General features: G+C 36.9%; 2 protein-coding genes across 2 annotated transcripts; one reads left to right on the top strand and one right to left on the bottom strand.

Moving 5' to 3' along the window:
* Positions 1-3,599: 3,599 nt before the first annotated feature.
* On the top strand, positions 3,600-6,074 carry LOC18013866 (TLD domain-containing protein 2). Its single transcript, XM_006396083.2, has 8 exons — positions 3,600-3,825; positions 4,088-4,434; positions 4,529-4,601; positions 4,685-4,765; positions 4,925-4,988; positions 5,384-5,471; positions 5,566-5,650; positions 5,788-6,074. Exons 1-8 carry the CDS (start codon positions 3,721-3,723, stop codon positions 5,827-5,829), a joined length of 885 nt encoding a protein of 294 aa, XP_006396146.1. The 5' UTR covers positions 3,600-3,720; the 3' UTR covers positions 5,830-6,074.
* Positions 6,075-6,076: 2 nt separating this feature from the next.
* Positions 6,077-6,882, bottom strand: LOC18013820 (protein PROTON GRADIENT REGULATION 5, chloroplastic). Its single transcript, XM_006396084.2, has 2 exons — positions 6,434-6,882; positions 6,077-6,321 (listed from the first exon to the last, which is right to left on the bottom strand). The coding sequence occupies exons 1-2, from the start codon at positions 6,719-6,721 to the stop codon at positions 6,217-6,219; spliced, it is 393 nt and encodes a 130-aa protein (XP_006396147.1). The 5' UTR covers positions 6,722-6,882; the 3' UTR covers positions 6,077-6,216.
* Positions 6,883-27,312: the final 20,430 nt, after the last annotated feature.

Genomic DNA, 27,312 nt, shown 5'->3' with positions numbered 1-27,312 from the left:
TAAAAACCCGTCAACCCTTGTCGATGTGGAGGCCATGTCAGAGACCTTGTTCTAAAACAAAATGTCATCGGGTTTAATTGTAAACGACGTTGGGTTAGTTATTTTTTTCTTATTGTATTCTTCGTCTTCAACATCTCTACATTCGACTCTTTCTCTGGTGTCTTTCGCTTCCTTCCCGGCCAACATCTCTTCTCTAATTGTCCATCATGCCACTAAATCCCCTCCTAATTCTAAAAAGCTCCTCACCATCGCAATCTCTGCCGTGACGTCCACCGTTTTAGTCGCCACGCTTATCGAATTGCTTTATTGGCGTAGAAGAAGGAGAAGAAGATGACAGGATAGTAACTTACCTGATGATAGCAAGACGTGGACAACCGACAGTAGCCAGGACCGTGCCTATGTATGAAAATTAGAAACTTTGGCCTACAGGCCTTTTTTAATAGAATTATGCTTAAATTTTTATGATTATAATAATATTAGGGTCAAATATATAAACATAATGTTTTTAGAGTCTTTAAAAAATAAAAATCATTATTAAAAATAAAGATATTATAAAAATAAGGTTAATAATCCTTTGATCTTCTTCGCACATATCATACTTACATTCATTTTACCATTAATACGTTAAACTTTTTTTAAAACAAAACATTAAATTTGCACTAATTTATTTTTTAGCCCAAAACTTACATTAATTTTTTAGTGTAATTTTATATTAAATTTGAATAATGATGGTTATTATTTTAGTAAAAATAATTTCTCTGTATACCGTTTAGGATCTTCACAACTCTGGGCACGGTTCTGAGAGTAGCCACCCAGTTTATCCGCTTCCTCTATTGGTGGCGCCGCTAAGAGTGTAGGAATAGTAAGCAGAGGACGACGACGAACACTAGCTTAGAGTTTCTTTACTTAGGAACGATGGTGAATCCAAGAAAATTTGAGAATCAATCGGCTAGTTATAATGGTTTGAGTTTCTTTACCAGTCTAAATCGGGAGGTTGGTTCAATAGGGGAGGAGTAAGAAGAAGAGTTATACTTCTCCTGGTCGTCGTCAAGCTCAATCAGGCTCACCAGGAAGATCGACCTTCATCAGCATTTCTCTGTCGATGAGTCTGAAGAGATCCGTCGGTGCTAATCTCCGCGATAGAGTCGCCACTGAAAACTTCTACAGGAAGCTCTTAATCATCACTAGCGAAAGTATCAGACAAACCAGATTATTGATTCCTGAGGTTTCTATCACTGCTGGGATTTTGCCTGGCAAAAAAACGCCGATGAAGGATTATGGCCAAATCTCTGACGGTTAAATGATGTTATTTGTTTTTTTTCTTTCTCAGATTTTGAAAATCTTATGTTGCTGCTTACGTGGATGCCACATATACTAGATTTAACAGAATTTTAACAGCGTTTAATCTAATGATGATTTACGCACAAAAAGAAAAGTCTAGGTATAAAATTCAAATTATTTAAAACTTGAGAACGTTTTAGCACATGATACAAGATTGGGTATAAATTTAACATTTTTGCATAGTTTAAGGAGCAAAAAAACAATTTTTCAGCATTGCTATATCTTGGTGTTCTCAGAAGTAGACACTTGTGGTCACTTTTTCGAATCATGCTGAAATCATCGCACTCTACGAAGCAAGTAGAGAATGTGTATGACTGAGATCAATAAGTCAGCATATCCAATCAAGCGGTAAAATTCATGTAAAATTCATGTAAAATTCATGTAAATATGGAGTCAACTATCTTAAATGAAGATACTGTTGCAAGTATTGCCCAAACGAAAGAAGGATATATCAAAAGTGAAAATCAAACATATCCCTCCGAAGTTTTTCTCATATACTCAAGAATTCGAGAAGAATAAATAATCGAAATAAGATATGTTTGATCATGTGAAAATGCAGTGGATCTCTTCACAAAATCATTGTCTACCACTATGTTATGAAAACATGTTCATAATATTAGAATGCGTCATCAATGAGACTTATAGGATGACATTTTAGTCATTCGAGGGGGAGCTTACGTAGTTATACGTACGTTTTTAATTTTTCATAATTTTTTTCTATTGGGTTATCCTAGACAGATTTTTAACAAAGCAACAAAAACAAAACGCGCAAAATAAAGAAATAGTAAAACCGGTCTTAAAAAAAATTGTTATAAAGTTAGAAATTATGACATGCTTCAAAGTCATAAATTATGGTGATGAAATACAACATGGGTAAAACTTATAGAGTTTATCTTCACTATTTCTGTATATACGAACAATCTATTATATTAAAACAGAAGCATTTTTAGTGCTTGCTTCCAAACACTCCCAAAATTTTTTATAATATTTTATTTTATATTTATATTTAATTTTTGAAAATTAGTTATTAATTTAGATATTTTTAGATTTCCTAAAATCTAGGTCATCTTTAATTTAAATTTCAAATTATTAGAGATTTATGATAATTAAATTTAATTACAAAATTCTGCATTCAATTTAATTTAAATTCAAAAAATTCAAAAAATAAATAATTAAATTTAATTACGAAATTTAGATAATAATTTTAATACTTTAGAATTCCTTAAATACAGATTAAATTTAATTAAAATTTTTAAATTTAAAAAATATTTTCATAAAAATGCATAGTAAATAAATATTTTATCGTATATTATCATAATCAATCGGTCGAAAATATCAAATGTTTTAGATTAATAAATATTTATATTATACAATAATATGATCGAGCTGATTAGAGTTATATATATATATATATACTTAAGGTCTATGAGTTAATTTATTAAAATATGTAAGATATTAAGATGATTTAAGATAATTAAACTACCAGGTTAGCCAGTTTTTATATATATATATATATATATATATATATTGTAATAGCACAAATAATAAATAAATATCTTATTATTTTTTTTTCATAATCAATTGGTCCAAATATGCAATAGGTTATATAAATATAATTATAGTCTTATACAGATTAGTTTATCAAAATATGTAAGATATTTAAAATGATTTACGAAAACTAAACGGACGGATTAGCAAATTTATTGATATATAGATTGTTTATGTGTAAATCTAAATTCACATAATAACAAAGTTTATAATTAATATTAGATCAATGTATACTTAATTAACGCATATTCTTATTCTACTTATACAAATTTTTATTGTTTAAAATTAAAACATGATAATAATTTTTTGATTTCAAAAAATAAATAACAAAAAAATATATTTAAAAATAAATAAATGCAATTTATATTAGAAATAAAAAAATACAAAATTCCCGGGGTTAAAATCTAGTTTTGTTTAATTGTAAACACACAATATCACTCACAAAATAATAACTCTCTCTTACTCTAATTTCTCTCATCTTTCTTTATCAATATTCTTATTCTTTTGCAATATTTTTTTTTCTTTATTACTATTTCTCTTTATAATAAATTATAACTATTATTATATCAAATATTAAATAGTGAAATTTTCGTTTAACTTATGCATAACATTACCCCAATTTCCCATTAATTATTGTCTTTTTTATTAATTAATTTGACTCGACAGTCGAGTCGCTTTGTTTTTTTAGAGCTGTCAAACTTATTCGCAGATTTTCTCCATCTCCGGTACTCAGGCGTCAGGCTCTCTCTCTCTGTCTCACCATCTTTTCTTCCTTTTTCCCACCGACAATTCTCTTCTTCTTCTCCGATCGAAATTAGTCGTCTGATCGCAATGCATGCTCTCAAGGACAAGGTCTCACAGAAGCTTTCTAATCTCTTCGCCGATTCCCCTACCCAATCTGCTTCTCCTCGCTATTCCCTCTCCGATTCTCCAAAGGTATCTCCTTTCTCCATCTTTCTTTTCCTTTCCGTTTCGAATCAATAATCCAGAAGCTTGTTTAGATTATATATCTCCTTTGAATCATATGTCCTGTATTGTTACTACCCAATTTCCTGAGATGTGTCGTTGGATTCGAATCTCGTTTGTTCTCCAACGGATCATTTTTCGGATAAAACCAAAAGATTCGTGCTTGGATTTGCTATGCGTTCGATCGATGAGGTGACTTTGATTTGTGACATTAAAGCTTTTGAATGTGTAGGCCAGGCTGAATTCGAGCTCAGGGAAATCGTTTACTTCGTATTTCTCTTTTGGTGTTGTTCAATCTGGAAACGAGAATGGTGATTCCCAACCATGCCCACCTCCTCCTCTTCCCGTTAGAACAGATAGCTACGAGTCTGTTGAGAATTACAAACATGGAAATGGGCAAAACCAAGCTGAGGCAATTACAATGATCTCGAATGGCCAAGACAAGGATTACTTTGACGGGATGAAGCAGATGAAGGAATTAACCGAAAGCTCTGCTTTTATTTCTGCTAACTTGTGTGAGTTCTTGCAAGCGTGTCTTCCAAACATCGTGAGAGGATGCAAATGGATCTTGTTGTATAGGTAAAGAAGAATGTTTTTTGTTGTTTCATCTCTTATTGGAGATTTTTTCAGACTTCTTGGTTTTGATATTAACTTTTTTTCGGATGAAGGGCAGTACGTTGAAACATGGCATATCACTTCGTACGCTACTGCGTAAAAGCGCAGAGCTTCCTGGTCCTTGTTTACTGGTTTGTTTGCTGGCCTGTATGTACATTTTGGAATAAGTTAGTGGGGAAAGATCTTAGTTTGTGATGATTGGGTATTGGTGCAGGTTGCTGGAGACAAACAAGGTGCGGTTTTTGGCGCTTTGCTGGAATGTCCATTAAGACCTACTCCTAAGAGAAAATATCAGGTGGGCTAACACTTTATATTGATAGTTGTGTTTTCGTTTCCTTCCATGTTGTAGTTCCTGATAACAACTATTATAACATGGAAACGCAAACGCTAAGAAACAATCAGGACCTGATAAGTTTTTGTAATGCTGATTCTCTCACATGTTGTTTGATGATAGGGTACAAGCGAGACATTCTTGTTCACAACTATTTATGGTCAACCACGCATATTTAGACCTACCGGTAATCATTTGGACTCCTTTTTTTCTAGTTGTTTTTCTTTTTACTTCTTAAGCAATAGTATAGTAGAGGATGGATATATGAATATAGAGGGAACTGAAAAGTGAAATCTGGGGTGAATGCTTAAGTCTCTCCACAAAAAGTTCTTAAGAATATTGCTTCCATTTGATTCTCATCAGAATTTTCCCGGTTTCATCAACTTGATCCACACTTGTTATTGGTAGTTGAATTGTTGCTAGAAACCATGTAGTGCTCAAAGGAAAAAAGAGTTACCATAGTAGATGATGAAGGGGAAAGTCACTTGTTAAGGATAAGTTCGTGAACCAAGACCCTAGAAACATAAATCAAGCCCCTCGAGTATGTGTAGTGAGAAACCTCTCTTATGAATATGTGTGCAGGTGCTAACCGATATTACTGGATGTGTATGAACGAGTTTTTGGCATTTGGAGGTGGAGGAAACTTTGCTCTATGTTTAGACGAAGATTTGTAAGGGACAATCTTGGCTCCATCTCATATTGAAAATTCCCCCTTTTTAATCGTTTTGATGATACTGAAACCGAAACATTTCTACTTGAACAAGGTTGAAGGCAACAAGTGGACCTTCAGAAACCTTTGGGAACGAATGCTTAGCTAGCAGCACTGAGTTTGAGTTAAAGAATGTCGAGGTAAAGCTATATATAGACATGGACTGTGTGCTGATATCAAGTCTCCACATTGACATCCTTATTCAACATATTATGCAATCTTACTTGGATCCTGAAATAATAAATGCAAGTTAATGCTGTTAAATTTTCATTTGCAGCTCTGGGGATTCGCACATGCGTCTCAATACTTCTCCTCCTGATCTTGAAGATCCTTTCCTGGTTGAGAATCGAGATAACCTTTAAAGAAAGCTTACTGTATTTTTGAATCAGTTGATTGTTTCGAAGTTTATAATTAGGCTAAGACAGTTTTCAGGCTTTAAACTGTTTAAAGAATGATAATATTACATGATTTTGTATCTGTGTTGCGAAGAAGTATACTAATTCAGCTTAGACTGAAACTCTACAATAGTGTTATTATTTGTTATATATATCAGAATTTCATCTAGCTTTAAGAGTAGTGATGCACACAATTTTTCAGAACGAGAGTGGCAGTTTCTGTTTCAAAGATTATACGTTTTGGACAAAATACATCTAGACAAGAACAACAAGAAAGAGGATTGTATACAGACAAGAGCAGATGATGAAAATCAAGCGAGGAAGCCAAGCCTCTCTCCATTCTTCTTAGCAAGCCTAATCAATCCTTGTCTCTGTTTCGCATCAGCTCCTATCGATTTACAGAACTCAGTAATCACCTGAAGAAAATCCAAAAACACAAAAATAAAAAACCCATTTCCCACAAAACTCAATTGATTCTGCTTTCTTTGATCTAATTTAGATAAATGATGATTTGATATAACCACGAACCTGAGAGTGTAAAGCAATAGCTTTGCCTCTAAGCTGATTAAACCTCTTCTTGCCTACTACGTTGCGAGTGACAACAACGAGAGGAGCAAATAAACCTTTGCCTTCATTGACATTCTTCATCATCGGCTGTACTCTGATGGGTTTTCTTGAGACTCGAGCTTGTTGCGGTGGCGCAGAGGTTTTGGCGAGCATGTTGTGGTAATCGTCGCCGGAGATTGAGTTTCCCCAACCTCCACAGAAGGAAGTTCCGAGTAATCCTTGATTTGCAGAAAGCGAAGCAGTAGCCATAGAAATCAGCTTTGGCTTCTCTCTTTCTCACTGATTTGATGTTAATGGTAGGGAGAAGGAGAAATTGAGTGTTTGTGGTTTTGATTTTGTGTTGAACATTGTTGGTGTGGACGAGGTTTGGGTGTTGATTTGGTTTGGATGGAGAAAGGAGAGCCACATATATGATTCTCGAGTTTTGTTTTTATTTATATTTTTAAATTTTGACTCGCTGAATCAAGTTATTCTGCATCTCTTTCTCCTCCGTCCGATCATTGTGTACACGAATCTAACTAAATCTCTAATCAATGACTAAAAGACATTCGGGTTTTTGGATCGGTTTGGCCATTTAAGTAAAAAGATTAAAAAGACTCATATAGAAACCGAAAAAAATTGGTTTGGATCGGTTTGAATATGTATTGGTTTGGATATATTTCGGCTTAGTAATAAAATTGAGAACTAACCGAATCTGCGATATTTTTATCTGAACTATCCAAAATATCAAAACAAAAAATAAAAGTCGGTTCAATTTTGCAAACAGTTGTTTTTGTTTATCTTAGCAAAGATAACTAACTGCATTCGGATATTTCAATTATTTTATGTACATATATAACTAAAAACTAATATATTCGGATTTACTATTGTATAGTTTTAAATATTTCAGTTATTTTATGTACATATAACCAAAAGTAATGTTTTGAGATATATAATTATATTTTATATATTTTGAAAGTTACACTATTTAGTTTGGTTCTAATTCGAGTATTTAAAATATTTTTAAAAATAACTGCTAAGATATTTATGATTATCCGGTTTGGTTTGTCTTTTTATGAAGCCTACATGAAACCAAGTGGTTAATGTTTTCTGAATACATCATATACATGTACATTTGACAACAATAGTATTGATAATATTTGGCTTATAGTGATTACGAATGCGATTAAGCCATAAATTTCAAAGCAAAGCAAGACCATGAAAATGGAGATTCGAAGAGATGATTGTGTTCATAACAAAGCAAGCAAGTTATAAGCATGTTTCAAACCTTCGTCCAGCGACAGAATAACTAGAGATAATAGATAGAATGTACATCGAAGATCTGATACATCCACATGCAGATATGGCAGGTTCTAAACACACAAAAAAAAAAGACAATTACTCTGCTTCGGACAGAGTGCTCATATGGTATGACACTGTCACACTGAGGTAAGCTTGTGAAGAGAATAAAAAGGTTTGTTAGGAATACCTAATCTCCCTTTTGGTTTTGTTAGACTGGCTGATTATGGTGATAAGTTGGCGGTTTTGTTGGATAAGGATTTCTCTCTAGTGGCGAGAATATGATTTGGTGTGCCGAGATTGCGCTTGAAAGGCGCAAGAATCATATAATTTGGAGAAAAGTTGAGTGGTTTGGGCATGGTCTTACAGTTCCTAAAGGACATGATTTTGTCAAGGCTCTTGCTGCTACTGTTTGATGAATGCATCACAAGAATTTAACGAGTGTTCTTCTTCGTAATATCAATACGTGTGTCTTTTTGGTTTATGCAACTACGATGAATGTATTCGTCTATTGTTTCAATTCTATTCATTCGATGTCAAACAAACGAAAAAAAAGCTTTTTGAAAATTTTTACTTTAGTGGATAAAGCGTTTCTTCTCTGGAACTGGAACTGTGGTAAAACAAATTTGATTCACCAAAGCAAAACATAATGCACAAAAATAAAAACCTGAAAAATAATATTAACCTCTGTTTGCTTTAACTAAACCTTTTGAACAAGAAAATATCTCAACCAAATAGTCATCGTGGAACTGTTTGAGCAATCTTTAACTCTCTCTATATATCCACACAAAATCAAACAATCCATCTCCCACCATAGGTTTCTAGGTGATAATACCAGATTTTTACTATTTTTATAGATCACTTTAAAATCTTTTGCAGATGTTTTTACTATATTTTTAAAGGTCTTCAAATAATTTATATGTTTTCGGATTTAAAAGATTTTTCAGGTAATTTGAGAGAAAGAGGTCCAAAATTTGAACAAAAAGACTCTTTTAGATAAATTCAGACCATAAGAACTCTCAAGGAGAGACGAAAACCTTCTCACCGTCTGATCACCCCCAAATTTGGACATTTAATAGAAGACTCAACCAGCATTCAAATACACTTGGATTGAAGACATTCCAATGGTTAGATCTCAAGATATTCCATTTGCCCCAGACATTTGAAGACGGCCAACAAGCCACGTGACAGCGGCCAACAAGCCATTTTCCACAGCCAGGATGCGATCGCAGCCAACCACTCATTCGCCACGGTCACACATCATGCGACTGCAGCGAGCTATCTCCGACTTAAGAAGCCTATTTCTAAAGCCCAAGTCATTTCCCAACCTTAATTCTGAATCCCTAGACGCCTTGGAGTATTCAAAAGTATAAATATTTGTCATTTAGGTCTTTTTTAGATATCTCTTCCATACTTTTTACAGAGACAACTTTTCCTAGCAGTTTTAGCGATTTGTAGAGAAGATTTCTCAACTTTGAGTTCATCAATAGAGAAGCTTTCTTTCTTCTCTTTTCTTTACTGATTTTAATTGCTTTCATTAAAACCAATGATGATGTCAACCTCAGGTATGTCTGAGTAGATCCCGAGTTGGGCATAGGGTTCCTGAAATAGGCTCTCATAATCGAATAAAACATCTAGAATTTTAGATTTGGGATTTTATTTTATGTTCTTCGTTTATTCTTGTTCTTAATGCATGTATGCTTGATTGATCATCTCGTGTCTGATCAAGATAGTTATTGTTGTGAAAGTTTTCATTAAGTATCCAACGTAGAATGAAACGGGCGATTCTTCCATAGGAGTGGAAACCTACCTATGGGTGAGTCGTGAGTATTGACGATTCCTATACAAGTTCCTGCGTTTTCTCCCTTCCAGGCCCAGAGTGGAAACTTACTAGAAAAGGTTACGAGAGACAGTTGGTTATGATCATGACAATGACTTAGTCATACTGCCGTACTCTAGCTCTAGAACCCTAGATATTTCGATATCCAATAATCCCAATCTATAGCCCTAGTTGTTAAAACCGATTATGATCCTTATGGAGTTCCTGAAAGCCCAGAGTTTTTAGTTATTGTTCACAACCCCATCGATTATTTACTTGCTTACTTAGATCTTCGTTTTTGCTTGCTTTCATTCTATATTCTACTTGTTTTTTAGGATAGATTTATTTGCTTTATTTCATTTTAGTTTAAACTGTGACACACACCAACCTCTTAAATCCGATTTAGTCTAGACATAAACTTACAAACCATAGAAAAGTATTCGGCACACAAATCCCTGTGGATTTGATTCCTAAATACTACAATTGATTAGCTGTGCACTTGCGGCTTCCAATTGTTTCTCTTAGGGTAAATATTATTCCCTCACACTGCACATATCAAGTTTTTGGCGCAGTTGCCCGGGTTTTGTTTCGTTGCCGGGGTTTTGTTTCACTGCTTTTTTTATTTTTCTTGTTCTAATTTCTGTTCTAGATACTTGATCTCTAGTTCCGTCTTATGTTTCTGAAATCTCTTTCTGTTCTTTTGTTTTTCTCTGTCTTTAGGGAAGTACATGAATACCAGGCGCAAACCTGCAGCAAATATTCCGATTCTAGACAAGATTGTCAGACACGAAAGAGAACTTCGAAGACTTAGACGAACGCAACGGATGACCGACGACGATCAACCTGGAGACACTATAAGAAAATCGCCATTTTACAACTGGCTGAAACCGTTGTAAAACCCCTTTTACGACGTTTTTGCGACGGTTTCAAAACGGTCGTAAAAACATGATCGTAAAAGGCTTTTCATAAAATCGTCATAATTTTAGAGACGATTAAAATCGTTGTAAAATCGTTGTAAGATGTCCGTCGTAAAGTTACCAACGAATTTACGACGATTTACATCGATTTGGTATACCACTAAAGTGGTCGTAAACTCGACGTAATATAGTCGATATGCTATCGTCGTAAAATCGTCATTAAAAATTTGTCATAAATTCGTCGTAAAATTACAAATGAATTGACGATTTACATTGATTTGGTAAACCACTAAAGTGGTCGTAAACTCGATGTAATATAGTTGTAATGCTATAGTCGTAACTTCGTTGTAGAGATACGACGAATTTACGATGCAATAATATAAAATAATTTAAAACAATTACGACGATTATACGGCGAGTGGAGAAAAATAATAAAAAAAAAATTAAATTAAAATATAAATTAAAAAAATTTATAATTAATTTAAATTTTAATACAAAAAAAAAACATAATCTAATCCCCCTTCCTCGTCTAAACTAATCCCGTCATCTAGCCCGTATTCCCCGTCGTTCCCGACATCCTCCCCGTGATCTGCATCTCGGTTAGAGGTTTCCACAATGTAGTCACCGCGTCTAGGAGGATCCACCCCGAGAGACTGGAACATCTTCTCGTCCGTTTGCACCAGTGGTGGCGGCCTCCTCAAGGAAGAAAACGAAGAGACGCCAAACGCTCTGGTAGCCCGCATTTTCTGTAGCTGTGCTGCGAGCAACGGGTTGTCGGCGCCCAAAATATCAAACAGATCATCATCTGTTCGATCTTCGTCTCGTACTGGTTGCGCATATGGTGCATCTCCTCCCGAAGTTCCGTGGGATCCTCCGCATGAACATGTTCGGTCGCAGTAGCGACCGGAGTATCATGGATGGATCCCATCCCTGAAACTCCCTTCTTCCGAGGGGCAACCTGCAAATAATTGTTGAAAATATAATTAGTATATTAAAAATTTAAAATTTGAAAGTAAAGTTGATCAAGATTAATTACCTCCTCAAAAATCTTGTCCATCTCCGCACCGTCAATACCGGACTGGACTAGACCGAACTACCTCCAGGAGACATCGGAGGCACCTGCTGGGAGAGCTGCGTCTGCCGTTCATATATCCTCGCACAGGTGGCGTTGTAGATATCCTCCGCCCAAGGATCTGTGAATTCGCCGTTCTTCTTCTTGTGCGTTTCGGCGAACACCTTCGTCATTGGGGAAAGTTCTCCCCCGTCTCTTCAGCCTAAAAAACCAATTCGAAATTTATTAAGGAGGCAAATTACAGGTTAATTGAAAAAAAACTTGTTATTAAAAACTTACCATCATAAGACGTCTCCCGGCGAAAGGAACCTGACCGGAAATGTGCGGGACATTCTTTGGATTTCCCACATCGTCTACAGCGTTCCTGAAAATGAAAAAATTATTAGTTTTGTAATTAAAAATATAATATTATATTATAAACACATATTAATTTAATTTACAAACAAACCTGGATCCGGAACACTTGGCGGCAATAGTCAAGGTTGTGCAGAGTCAACCAATGGTGCACCAGACCCTCCCAGACGCTATCGGCCATTGGAGCCGGCTTTGTCTTGTTTCTGTCGTCCTCCCACTTTTGCTTCTAGTCGGAAACGGTGTTGTTGAGCCGGAATTTGACCTTCTCTCTGAAGGCTGTCTTCACACGTTCGTGTGCGGAAGTTTTCCAATGCCAATTTTGTTACAAAAAAAAAGAGTTAGTAATTATTTTAAAAGATAAAAAATAATAATATAATTCATAATTATAAAGAACTTACCGCAAAACACTTGAACCAAGTGTCAAAAGTTGGATGATTCAGCTTCTTAAAGCTGGTATGGGTTGTACGAAGAACCCCTTGATGATGTCGGCAATGCTTCGAACCACTTGGTTGTCGGTCGAAAACCTTATCTTAAGAAAATATTTGTTTAATATTTAAAGTAATCATAAATATAAATATCTTAATAAAAAATTTGTAAAAAAATTGAAAATCGTAACAAAACGTCTCCGGGGCTCGATCTGGATCGAATTTTTTCATACTGCCACGACCCGGTTGCTGTAAAAGATCCTCAACCGTATACTGGGCATACGGTTGAGGCTGTATCGGGGTTGGGGCTGGTGCTGGTGGTGGTGGCGGTGGAGGCGGTGGGACAACCACAAGTTGCGAAACCGTAGGTTTTGTTCCCGAGGACTCTGGGATGGCAGACTCTGAAGCTGAGTTGGACGGGGTGCTACCGTCCGAATCCACAATGTTCCGGTAGTGGAACCTCTTGCTCCGGGGAGCCATCTGAATAATCTACAAATTAAAATTAATTATAATTATTAATTATATATATAACAAATTTATTTTATTTCTAAATTCTGGGCCTATCTAGATTCCAAACCTAACTAATTCCCCTAATTATTTCTATTTAACTATTAAAATTAATAACAGAAATATAATTAAACTGAAAAAAAACTTACAAAATTACTTAGGAGGGGAGAGAGGAAGGGACAGCAAGAGAGAGAGAGGAGTGTGTAGACAGAGAGAGAGAGAGAGAGAGAGAGAGAGATTTGAGAAATGAGCGACGAAGGAAGGAAAACTCGCGTCCCTTATATAGATTTTGTGATTGTCGTAAAATCGTCGTAACATTAACGACGATTTTACGACGATTTAGTTGTAAAACCAACGTACCAGTGCATGACAAGCCACATGGCATGCTCACAGCGTTTGAGCGTTACGACGATTTTACGACGCTTGTTCATCAAACCGTCGTAAAACCGTCGTAATACGCAGACATTTATATCCTCGTACCTCGGATCTGGAGCCAATCCGATGGCTGTCAGAGGTATGATCGTCATGAACATTACGACGGTTTTACGATGGTTCGATTAACAAGCGTCGTAAAATCGTCGTAATATTACGACGCTTGTACAATGGTTTTACGATGCTATTTAAAAAAGTTATCAAACCCTAAATCTTTCAAAAGGATTATTGCATGAAGGACAATGCAAAGTGATTTTAAACTAACATTTTAAAATAAGTTCATCACTTTACATGTATGACTGATTTGTTGAATGAGATAACAAATATTTCAATCATCCTATCTAATATAACTTTTTACTAAACATTTAAAAAAACATGCATGAACTTGTAAATATGTATGAATTTTTTCAAATTTCTGATTTTTATCAGAATGATAGTTTTCATATAAAAAAAGATAACTTATCAAAAATATTTGTGAAATAGATTAAAACCAATCAGATATAAAGGATTCAAAATTTGGGATTTGACCTTTACAACGATTGTACAACGTTTTTTACAGTTTGTCGTAAAATCGTCGTAAAAGTACAACGACTTTACGAAGAGTAGTCGTAAAGTCGTCGTAATACGCATACACTATTCAATCAGGGTATAAGGGTTCACTCAAGGTTTAGGGTTTAGAAAAATCGTTGTAAAACCGTCGTAATGGTTTAAATTATTTAAAAAAATTCAAACAAATACAATTACAAATTACTTAATTATAAAAAATAACAACAAACATATATCAAAACCATGCATGAAAATCAATAAGATTCATCCTCTCGATGTTCTTCATCACCATCAGCTTTGTCTTCCGCCAAATCTTCATCATCGTCCTCAGTTTCATCAAATTCATCAGATTCACCTTCATTTTATGTATCATCGGGGAGATCTTCAACTTGCCTGTTCTGAGGGTCAATTAAGAAAATCTCCTCATCGATATCTGGTTCAATCAGATCTACGCAAGTGTCCTGTTGCAGTGGAACATCCTCAACCCCTACAATCTTGTCCCTCGGAGCCACTTTAATTACTGCTAACCATGAGATTCATGTTGCTCGAACTCGGGGGTATGGTAGAAATGTGACCTGTTCCGCTTGAGAAGCTAATATAAATGGCTCAAACCTGTTGTACTGTCGTGATTTGTTCACGTCTACAACTCCAAATTTGATCGTACCCCTCTTCCAACAGTTGGATCAAACCAGTCAACTTTGAAGATAACAGTTTTCAGCCTTAACAATCCAGGATACTCCACTTCAACTATTTCTCTCAGAACTCCATAAAAATCTTTTTTACCCCTCACACAAACTCCATAGTTAGTTATCGCCCGCTTTGCACCGTGACTGTATGTATGAAAAACATAGTCCCGAGTGAAATACATGGAGGCTGTCGTTATTTTTGCCATCGGACCTCGGAGTAACTCATTGAACCATGTTGGATATTCATCCGGATCATTCGGGTCCACTTAATTAATCACAAAAAACTTGCTTTCTTAATTTTGCAAATATGCATATAAATATATATATATATATATTATACGTACTTGTGCTTTCAACTACTGGGCATAGTGTTGATCTTTACGATCATTGATTTCAGTTTCAGAAATTCCGGAGATGCATTTTTTAATCTCGTCAACGAATGTGCTGCAAAAATATGTATATATAATGTTAAAATAACTATTAATTAACACTGACTTCTATGTATATATATACCTCTCGTACGATGACAACTCTTCGCAGTTTAGCAGGATGTACGTCTGTGCACTGTGATAATCTTTTTCATTGGACCACCAAACTTCCTTCACTTTTCCACTAAGACGTCCGATCGGCGAAAATATGTCAGGTATACTCTCAACTGCATAAGTTTGGCCAACTCTTCCATCATCATATCGACGAGTAACTCTTTTGCGTGTTCGTACTTTTGGTGCAAAATAGTACAAAGTGAAGTGTGAAGTCTCTTCCGTTAAGCTTCCGGCCACAATTGAACCTTCCACTTTATCTCGGTTTTTGGCTTGACCCTTAAGATGCTTCATGGAACGCTCGAACAGATACATCTACCTGTACTGAACCGGTCCACCAAGCTCCGCTTCATGAGGGAGATGAACAGGAAGGTGTTCCATAACATAAAAAAATGATGGCGGGAAGATCTTTTCCAAATTTCACAACAGTATTAGAATATTCGATGCTAGTTGTTCGTGTACTAAGATCCCGGAAAAAAACACCAATGCCTGCATATATACATATACATATACATAATATTAGATAAAATTTTAATATGTACAAAAAGTATAATAGGAATAAAGTGTAGTTAAGTAGTAATTATTTTACCTCCAACAGCTTCATGGACATTTTTGGGCAAGAGTTCAGCAAATGCAAATGGAAATAATCATTGCATAAATACGTGACAGTCATGACTTTTCATCCCTGAAAACTTTACCCTTCTCAACAGATTTAGAAAGATTAGAAACATACCCATCAGGAAACTTAACGTCAGATGAAACCCATTTGAACAATGCTGACTTCTGATATGCACTTAACCAAAATACAGGAACTGGTGCTTTCCTGTTCATAATTGTATGCATGATGTTATCAAAAAAGTTTTTTTCAATGTGCATGACATCAAGATTGTGTCTGAGCTTAGCAAAATCTGGGTATACCGTATTGAAGTGTTTCCATGCCTTTGCATCTGATGAATGACCAACTTCTCCATCTACTTGTGTATGTTCTGCATGTCATCTCATCGATGCAGCTGCCTTTTCAGATTGATAAAGCCGTTTCAACCTATCAGTTATAGGGAGATACCACATACGTTGGTACGCTATCCTTTTACGCCCACCAGTTTGCGGCATGTATCTTGGTTTTTGGCAAAATCGACATTCCTGCAGCTGATCATCATCTTTCCAGAAAATCATACAATTATCAACACATATATCTATCATCTCAGAAGGTAGACCAAGACTAAAAATCAACTTCTGTATTTCATAGTATGTTGTCGCTGCCAAATTATCCTCCTGTAGATACTCTTTCATATGATCAGCCCAATCATCCATGCAAACCTCAGCCAGATTATGATCTGTTTTAATTAACATCATCATAGCTGCCAACGATAATTTAGACAGACCTTCTCTACATCTTTCGTAGATTGACTGATTAGCATTGTCTAACAAATCATAAAATCGTTTACCATCTACATTGGGTTCCTCAACAGCATTACCAGTATGCGTTTCATGAAATGCATCTGTAATCATCTCATGCATCCTATCATGATCTTGACCTTGATCAGATTGATACTGATTAGGCTGATAATAATTTGATTCATCAAAATCAACATGACTTTGAAAATTACTACTACTACCAGCATTCCCATGAGTATTACTACCATATCCTTCTCCATGTTGATACCAAACAAAATATTGGGGCAAAACCCCTCTATTAAATAAATGCGTCCACACGTTTTTTGTTAGAGTATACCTTGTATTCTTGCATTTCAAACAAGGACAAAACATCTTCCCGCTTTCTTTGGTTCTCTCCATATTTGTGGCTTGATACATGAATATTTCTAACCCGTTCTTGAATTCTTCTGTCAACGCCCCTTCTGAATCTTTACGCATATACATCCAGCTTCTTAGCTTGTATATAGACATCTCGAAAAAAACTCAAAAAACCTCTCTCTCTCTCTCTATTGCTTATGTTTGAATGATGATGTTGTGAATAAAAGAAGAAATGAAGATGTATTTATAAAAAAATTTCGGACATTACGACGCTTTTACGACGGTTTTTTACATCGTTTTTTCATCCAAACCTCAAAATTACGACAATTTTACATCGATTATGCGAGAAAATATTTCAACGACATTAGGTAGGTGAACATGTTAAAAATGTTCTTCACCTACCTCCTCTTTCGATGTAAAATCATCGTAACTATACATCGGAATATGGTCGTCGTAAATTCGTCGTAAGGTTATATCGATTTTACGACGAATTTGCATGAAAATTCAAATCTCTCTTTTATTGATTATAATCGTCGTAAAGCGTCGTAAAGTTTACGTCGAATTTACGACGACTTTTTTTTACGACGGTTATACGATGTTTTTTTTTTTTTTGTCGTAAAAACCGTTGGTTATTTGGACGATTTTTAAACCATCATAACAAATCGTTGGAAAACGACTGTTTTCTTGTAGTGATATCCCGTAAACCGAAACCTTAATAAAGCCCATGATGATTCTGATCATGGTGAGGGCCGAGAGGATGATCATAGAGTAGATGGTCAACCTCAGCCCGACAGAAATGAAGACCTAATCCTTCCAAGAAACCCCCAAAACCGAGATGCTGAAGACCAGAGGAGAGGAGAACGTGCAGACCTTGATGCACGATCAACGCTGCTGAAGAAAAGAACCAAGGATTACAACCGAATGGATGCAATAACCACCCCATTCAGTCCGCAAATCAACACCAAAGAAAAGCCTGAAATCATCGTATAGCTGACTTTGATACACCAACTCAGACCTTTCAGAATCGATCTGCGATTCAAGAACCATTCCCCAACCGGAATGAGTTCGAAGTCCAGCCTTAGATAATTTATTTGGTGAAACAAAATCAATTCCATAGATTTCCTTCTCAGCATCCAATGGATCACATTGAGCTTTTTAAAGAAATCTGCAGCATGATGAGAACAAACCAAGTTCAAGCAGATTATCTTAAGTGTAAGCTTTTCCCATTTTCATTAAGTGATAAAGCTCACCATTAGTTGAAATCTTTGCCTGCAGGATCAATTACTAACTGGGAAGAATGCAAAATCGCATTCCTAAACAACTTCTATACTAAATCAAGGTCGAACCTGCTGAGAAACAAGATCCAAAGTCTACTGATGGGTGTGCGGGTCTAGGATTTGTTTTTAACAAGCCCGTTGGTCCTCGAAAAGTTTAAATTTATAAAACCCTAGTGTCTACAAGTGCACAGATGTACGTTATACGAATTAGGGTGTCAATCCACAAGGAGGATGTCTAATATGCGAGAAACAACAAACTGGGAAAGTAAGCAAAATCATAAACTCATGGGATTTGGGGTTTTTGGTTAAGAGTCCTAAACTAAACCTAATCTAATATTCACAAGTAATAAGATGCAATGCAGAATGAATTGTTAAAAGAATATCTCAAGCATATCGACTTAAACTATAGACTCTAAACTCATAGGTGGCGATTTAGACTTCTCCGGTTTACTCTAATCAATGTTTGGTGGCATTTCCAATTAGCTTCCAGGAAATTTATCTTCATCTGTTTCTGGGATCTGCATGGAACTATAATAGACATGTGTATGATTAACCAACTCTCGCCAATTTAAAAGACTCTTCAAGTTATTTGGGAGAAAGAGGTGCAAATTGGAATAAAAAAAAGACTATTTTGGATAAATTCAGACCGTCAGAATTCTCATGGAGAGATGAAGACCTTCTCACCGTCTGATCTTCCCCAAAAGTGGACACTTAACAGAAGACTCAACAAGCTTTCAAATACACTTGGTTTGGAGACATTCCAACACTTGGATCTCAAGATATTCCATTTGCCCCGGAGAAAATTTTGAAGATGGCCAGCAAGTCACGCGACTGCGGCCAACAGCCTATTCACCGCGGCCAGAGCCACGCGACCATGGTGGGCTTGCAGGCCTAGGGTTGTCATTTAACAAGCCCGTTGGTCCTCCAAAAGTTTTAAATTTATAAAACCCTAGTGTCTACAAGTGCACAGATGTACGTTGTAGGACTTAGGGTGTCGATCCACAGAGAGAATGTCTAATCTGCGAGAAACAACAAACTGGGAAGTAAGCAAAGTCATAAACCAATAAAAGGTATGGGGGTTTTTGGTTAAGATCCTAAAGTAAACGTAATATAATATTCACAAGAAATGCAATGCAGGATGAATTGTTAAAAGAACATCTAAAGAATATCGACTCAAACTAAAGACTCTTGAACTCATTTGGCAATTTAGACTTCTCTGGTTTACTCTAATCGATGTATGATGGCATTTCCAATTAGCTTCCGGGCGATTTATCTTCATTTGTTTCTGGGAATCTGCATTGAACTAGAATAGACAAATGTATGATTAACCAACTGTCGTCACCTTAATCAACTAATCTCTTAGATCTAGCAATTAACTCTCGCTCTCATGCTAAACTTAAGATCATGCATTAGACATTGAATTCATCTGCTCACATCTTCTCTATAGGTAGCTTTTGATATGGTCATAATTTGCATCATTTAGGTTGTACATTTCATTATAAATCATGTCTTATTTCTTGCATTTTAGGTCTTTAGGTGTTGTTTTAGGACTTAGGAGTAGCATTAGGTCCAAGTGAGTATTGCATGTTTTGGAGTGTTTACAGGTGATTTGGAAGCAGTTTGGACCTGAAAAGATGAAGCCAGGAGAAGAAATAGTGACTGGATCTTTAAAAATGGTGAAAACAGCCTTTTGGAGGTTCTTGGCGATAGCCTGTACCGCATGAAGCTTTTTCTCGGCGATTTTTATGTACCGCGGGTGGATTTCTCGGCCAAAAACACGTACTGGCGTTTAAGTTTCTCGGCCAAAATTCCCAGGTGCAGATACATCTCCGAAATCGCGTTACCGGAAGGTCTTTCCGGCCGATTCAACCTCCGAGGTATTCATCAAAAATCAAGATAATTGAGTCTAGATCTCAGAACAGTTGGAATCTATGAGTTTGGAGAAGCTAGCTGAAAAATATGGCCACCGGAAGACAGACCTCTCTCGAGTCCATTCCAGAGCAATCCGATATGTCTGGAAAGATTGCCTGTCCGGAGAGTTTTAACATCCGATTCAGATTACAGGGTCTTCAGAAACGTTGGAGATAAGCAGGTCACAGATCCATAACAGGTAGAATCATTGGATTTGGACTCGTGAGCTGAGAGTTAAGCTCACCGGAAGACACACCTGTCTCGCAACAGTTTCAACACCAATCCAATGAGTCACAAAGATTGCATGGGACGATGCCTTTCCAGTATATTCAGTTGTCGAGGCCTTCATCAAGCTTCAAAGTATTTGCGTTCTCTTTCTAGAACGTCTGAGATCATCCAGTTTGGAGCTGTGTGCTGGACAATACTATCTCCGGAGTGAACACTGGTCCAAAAGCTTCTTTTTGATCGTTTCAATGCGCTGCAGAGATGAGCCGTCCAGGGAACCTTCCACTTTCTAAGATCTGAAGAATTCTTCATAAACGTTCGAGAGATTTGAGTGCTCTTTCCATTGAAGTTGGAATCATGTCATTTGGATCCATATCCTGGAAGTTACGCTCCCCTGAATGCGAAGTGGTCCGAGTGCGACTTAGGCATGCGAGTTGGCCGAGCAGCGAACTGAACCGCAGAAAGACTCGCGGTTTACACCAACTTGCGCCTGCGACTTGGGACTAAAGGAGGACCAAATCGCACACATATTATCTCTAGAATGCGTCTTGGTTGTGCGAGTTGAAGAGAAGAAAGCCTGAACAGCACAAACACTCGCAGTTTATACCTATATAGGCATGCGGCTGGGGCTGAAGGATTTAAGGTGCACAAGGCTGTTTCTAAGGCTGTGTGACTTGGCCCTGCGACTTAGGACTAAAGGAGGACCAACTCGCACACATATTATCTCCAGAATGCATCTTGGTTGTGCGAGTTGAAGAGAAGAAAGCCTGAACAGCACAAATACTCGCAGTTTACACCTAGATAGGCATGCGGCTGGGGCTGAAGGATTTAAGATGCACAAGGCTGTTTCTATAGCTGTGCGACTTGGGCCTCCAACTTGGGAAGCACCTGACCATGTCGCACACTTGAGACATGACCCATTTGAAGCCGGGTCAGTACCCAGTTTGTCCTGGGCTGACCCGGTCCGCAAGAGACACTATATATGCTTTTTAGGGTTTTTTCCAAGACTTAAGCTTTTTTCTCTTTGTTTCTTTGCCTCGTTAGTGTAAAAACGAGTTTGATCAAGAGATATCTAGCAGATTTAATCATCTTAAAGCTGTTTCTTATCATTTCTTCATCTCATCTTTACTTCTAATCATGATTAACATTACTTCTTGCAAAGGAAATGGTGTGTTACGTTCATCATGATTAGTGAGAAGTCTTCTTTTAAGCTTCTAGGTGTGTAGATTTAGGGTGCTTAGATGTAGATTAATGATTGTTTAAGATTAGATTCTCTTTTCCTTTCCTTAGTTAGCTGATCCTAATGCTAGATCCTTGCACATCACTTGGGTCTAGAATCTGGGTTTTTCATGCACCAAAAGTGTTTGAAGAAATGCCTGAATGAAAGCTAACTAAGGGTTTATGCATTAATGCCATGATGATATTTGTTAATTGCATAAATGACATATTATAGTTGATTATTAATGCTTACTAGTTCATATTTCACAAATGGGAATTTGGTTTGAAAATGGATTAGTATAGAGATTAATACCTTCATGAGAGGATTAGTCTAGCTTTAAACTCTAAGTTGATTGGATTAGATATCATGTGATTGCTTGCTATGTATTTCTGTATAAGATTCAGTCTTTCTTCATTAAAGATTGTTTGGTCACTAATTAGACTTGGATTGTTGATTGCTTGGTTATCTCTAATGGTTGTTAGACTTGATTAAGTGATTTGCAAAGGGATTTCTGTCATGAGAGTGGATTAATCTGATTAAGAAGCCTAGAGTAAAGAGTAGCAAATGTTGCATTTTTGTTTAGCATCATTAGTTTACATTGAAATCACCCTAATCAATGACCACACTTAGAGGCTTAGTTTTCTCATCTTGTTATCATTCACTTGTCATTTGCTATCACTTGTTTCTTGCTTTTGATCATTTGCTATTATTAATCTTGTTTAGTTTCTTGTTTTAATCATTAGTTTAAACCAAACCTCACTTGTTTGCTTGAATTAAGTAACATATCATATAGTCTAGTGTCTAGCTTCCACATCCTTGGATTGACACCCCTTATACTACTTTGACAAGGGGATTGATAGCCCTCAAGAGCCTAAAAACTCTTGTCTATCAGCTTTCGACTCCTATAGCGACTACGTTCTTCTGAAACTAGGTACGGATGATCTGATTCAGCACTCTCGTGGCTCTGATCGATCCTAAGCTCAGATAATAGGTCATGAATCTACTCTCATGCTTTACGAAAACCTTAGAAGAGATGAGATCCAAAATATGGCTAAGAACAATAGAAATCCTAATTGATATATATGCTTGTCGATATCTTCAAAAAATTTGACTCTCTGGGACTAATCTACATGATGCATTGAATGATGAAATACATAGAACAATGCAAAAGAATGAAACAGAAAATTTAATAAGATAAAAAGGAGTGGATCTGGGGAAAAATCCCCATCTCCATCGCCTAACCCTAGAAAAACAGAGTTTGGTGGCTCAAAATCTCATTACAGGAGCATACACCCGTTTAGGGCTGCTAAACAATGTATTTATAGGTCTTAAGGTCTTCCAGGTCTCATGTAGGGCTTTTATGAAGAGAAATGGCGAAGTGGGCTTTGATGTTGGGCCTTGTGGCTCGTCCTAAGCTCCACCGGGGGTGAGAGTCTTCCAGGGCAGGTAAAACATGTGTTTACCGCGGGTGAGAGTTTTTTGGGACTGCTGAACTGGGTCAACTTGTTCTCCATGTATTCCGTTGGATCTTTGTGAGGTAAAGTGATATGGAAAGCTGGTTGTCTCCTATTGATTGTCTCCAAATTTGAGCTGGATCAGACGGTGAGAAAGTCTTCATTTGAGGCTGAACTTGTGACGGTCTGACTATGAGCTGAAAATGTGGATTTCTTCTATTTTGCCATCATTTGTCCTAAGTTTCCTGAAAAGAGCCCCGAAACTAAAAATACATGGAAATCATAATAAAAGTTCCTAAAACTAATTAAAACCTTTGAAAAAGCATTTGAAATCAATGGTGAAAAGTGATCAAAATCAGGTGTTATCAACTCCCCCAGACTTAGAACTTTGTTTGTCCTCAAACAAAACAAGATCAAATCTAGAAAAATATCATTCAACACAAATGAGAGGGAACTCAAAAATATCAGCAACCATACATCTAGACCTTAATTATGGACAATGCATCAATCAGATCAAGTCTAGAAAATTCTCACCAAAATACAAACATAACTAGTCCGTTAATCCGTCATGCGAAAATCCACACACTTAGAACTAACTTCCAGTCAACTAGCTCTTAACATTCATTAAAGGTTTCAGTGGTTCTCATCAAAAAGATATTAAATAAGGCATTCAAGGTTAGGTATCAAAAAGGCTTTTAAATGGTAAGGCTGATGTGTTTAGGGTTACCTTTTTCTGGAGAGACAGAACATTATACAAAACAGCAAGAGAGGATGGAACTGTAACTGCCCCCACAGTTTCAGTCACATTCTTCTTGTTTCAAGATTTCTGATCTCCTTTCTTCAGGTTCTCCTTATAATTCCCTTAGACTTGGATTTTTGTCCAGGTTGTAATCCATAACTCTTTAAGTGAATACTTATTGCTTTGGCTCAAGTAATTTCGGCTTCTAAGACTCTTTTAGGTTTTTGGTTTCCTTTCCTTTCTTTCTTTTTCTCCTTTTTGGTTTTTTTTTTTTTTTTAGAAAGGGAAAACTGCCTTTTGACTTGGAGTCTTAGGGAGCACGAAAATTACCTTTAAGAATGAGATTTTCTGAGGCATCATACGATTTCTGGCACACTCCCTTCTGGTCTCTTCTAGTCTTTCTCTTGAGTGACTGAAAACTATGTTGTTCCTCCCTCTCTGGCATTTTTGCATATATCTGTCGATATAAACTTAAGAGAGAATGCAAAAGGTTTGAACATGAAAGTTTGGAATAAGGGTGTGGTACCAGCTAAAGATGAACTGGCCATCTAGGACAACAAATAGTGGTAAAAATAAGGTAAAGATGTCCTAGATGTATATCAAGATGCCTTTTTTAAAGCCATTGATGAGAAAATTAAATGTCAAGATTAAGTCCAGGTAGAATGAGCTAGTATATCCTGTCAGAAAAGATCTTCATGAATAGAAGTCCTCTGGTGGGATTTCGTAGTGTAAGTACTCTAGCTACCGCGTAGTCTAGTAGTAAACCTTGAAAGAGCTTTCATGAGTGATTGGTGTAGAAGAAAACAGGTTGGTTATCATCATTGATTTTGTCATTATTCCCTCAAAATGTATTTGACCTTTGAAAACACTTTTTGAGACTCAAAAGACTTTTGAAAAGTTTTAATAAAAATCGAAAAAATTGAAAAGTTTTAAAGAAAAATGCAGAATGCAATGGCTCATTGATAACACCGTATTTTGACCACTTTTATGGATCGTTTTGAAATACTTTTTCTATGTTTTTAATTGCTTTTAAGTACTTTTATCACGTTTTTCTAGTATTTGTAGTTCCAAGACTCTTTTCAGGAAACTTAGGGAAAAGCTTAACAAAAGGGATAGAAAACCAGATTTCAGCTTAGAGTCAAACCGTCAGAAGTTCACCCCTGATTGAAGGCCTTCTCACCGTCTGATCCAACTCAAATTTGGAGATCTTAAAGATGGAAGTATCAGCTTTCCAGCACACTTTACTGCTTGGCAATCCAACGATTCAATCAAAAGATACGCGAAGAGCAAAATGTCCCGTAAACCAGCCGGCGAGCATTTCCACCAGCGGCCAACAAGCCATTTCCCGCGGTCAGAAGCATCCCGACCGCGGCAAACCGTCCATTCCCCACGGTCACAGCCATCCCGACCGCGGCAAGCCAACTCCGAGCCCAAAAGTCCATTCCTGAAGCCCACAATGATTCATTCATTTGAAGAAACCCTAAGTAACGTCCAGAGCACTATAAATACATGTTTAGGAACCCTAATCGAAAATCTCAGAAAAGAACCAAATTATTACTTCATACTTTTATTGTTTTTGCTTTAGCTTTTAGGGAGAGAGAGATTTGTTCTCTTGAACCCTTGTTCTTTCTTTTTCAATTTTGGTTTCTATTCTACTTTTTAATACTATGTTTTTGATTTCGTTCATTATGTCTGAGTAGTGTTATTGTTGGGATTAAGGGATTTTCGATGGGGATTTATATGTTCGATGAGGATTCCATGAGCTTTTGAGCCGAATCTTAGAACTTTTTCTTCTGAATTCGTTTTTACTGCATGAGAGTAGCGTCATGAACTACAATCTGATCCAGATGCTTGGTGACACGAAAGTGTTCATCCGGTGTCAGATCTAGTTTGGGAGAGCAAAACAAACATAGGAGTGGAAACCTACCTATGGGCGATTTGTGAATGCTGACGAGTCTTAAACATAATGCATCTCTTCTCTTCCAGGGCCAGAGTGGAAACCTACTGGTCAGGATTGAGAGAGATAGTTGTCTATGATCACGACAATGGCGTATTCATACGTCCGTGACTCTAGTTCGAAAAGTTTAAGCTAAGATCTTATCAATTTTACTCTCTAGCAATGTTTTGAATCGTTCGTACCCCTGAGAAAACTTCCCTGAACCCCAACGCCTTCTTTCCTATAGATTCACACCGTTTTTATTTCAAGCTTTAGTTCAATATTTTCATTCCTTTTTAGTAGATTTTCATTTAAGCAATTAGAATATCCGTTTTTCTCATTTTTATTCATTTTCGTTAAGTTTAGTTATTAGGCCATTTAATTCCCGTATTTTCTTTTTAGATTTCGTTTTTACATTTTAAACACACCACTAAAACCCCGACAAAACCGTTTGGTTCTAGACTTCCTTACTTTATATTTCTTTCAAAGGCTTTTGCAGGAAAAGATCCTCCTTCCCTTTGGATTCGATCCCTAAGTACTACAATCGATCAGCTGTGCACTTGCGGCTATTGATTTCATTTAGGGTAAAACTTGACAACCCTCACACAACACCACATCAAATTTTTGGCGCCGTTGCCGGGGAAGGCACGCGTTTCCTTTTCCGCAAAACCTCGAGAAAGGTTGGTAAATCGACTCTAGAACCCCCTTTTCTGCATATTTCCATTTTTCGGTTATTTTGTTTCCATTTCAGAAGATATGGATCCTATAAATCGAAATATACACTATGAGGAAGGTTTCTATAACACTTCTCAAGCCACCAGACGCAGAGAAGAACACCAAGCCCGAAACCTTAGCTACATGGATCGATACAGCCAGCCAAACCATCCATACCACCGGCGCAGAGAGACTGTTCGACGCCGGGAAGATCCTTATGGTCCTCCTCCAACCTACTTCGAGCCACACGCCTATAATCCTCCACTGCAGAACCCTAGTCAGCAAGAGGATAACTTGAGGATCAGCAGACGTTTGGGACGCCTCGAAGGGATGATAAACCAGTTCCTTGATCAGCAAATTCTCACCGAAAACACCCTGCTCAAGAGAATTGATTCAATCTCTGAAGAGTTCAACAAAAAATTCGATGATATGGCCAATCATGTTCGAGTTTTGGAAGAACAAACCCACAAAGACTCACAAACACTAGCTGGGATGATCCATCAAGTCGCAACAGAGCAGACAAGACAAGGGTATGACATCATACAAAACTCAAGTGATATTGTCGAATCAAAACAGGAGATTTAAGAAGTCAGAGAATCCACCTCCTGGTATAGAGAGAAGACAGACGAAGAGTTGCAAGAGATCGAGCACAGGCTGAACAAACTCAAGCTCAAAGCACGGGAGATTGATGCAAGAATGGAGCAGATGCCCAACATTGAGCAAATTGAGAGATTTTCTAAGAAATCTCCCAAAGATCCTGATGAAGATGCACAACAACGCCCTGGTATGAGTTCATATGATGCTAGTCTACCCAATAAAGATGCAGGAGAAGTTCGTGTCAAGTACAAGAAGGAAGAAACGGACTTTGAGCAAGTCATATCCAGAGCCGCGGGTCCAAGCATCCTGACCGCGGCCAAGGGCACTTTTCCCGCGGTCGTGACACCTCTGACCGCGGGAGTTGGTCGCTCAGATGCTCCTCCGGGTTTTGAGAGGAAAATAATACATCTCCTGTCCCAACTTCAGCCTCCAGCACCTAAA

This window comes from Eutrema salsugineum, unplaced genomic scaffold (assembly GCF_000478725.1).
Source record: "Eutrema salsugineum unplaced genomic scaffold, Eutsalg1_0 scaffold_4, whole genome shotgun sequence".
Classification (NCBI taxonomy): domain Eukaryota; kingdom Viridiplantae; phylum Streptophyta; class Magnoliopsida; order Brassicales; family Brassicaceae; genus Eutrema; species Eutrema salsugineum.
The sequence above is the reverse complement of the archived record's forward strand: the minus strand, read 5'-3'. Positions and strand labels throughout refer to the sequence as shown.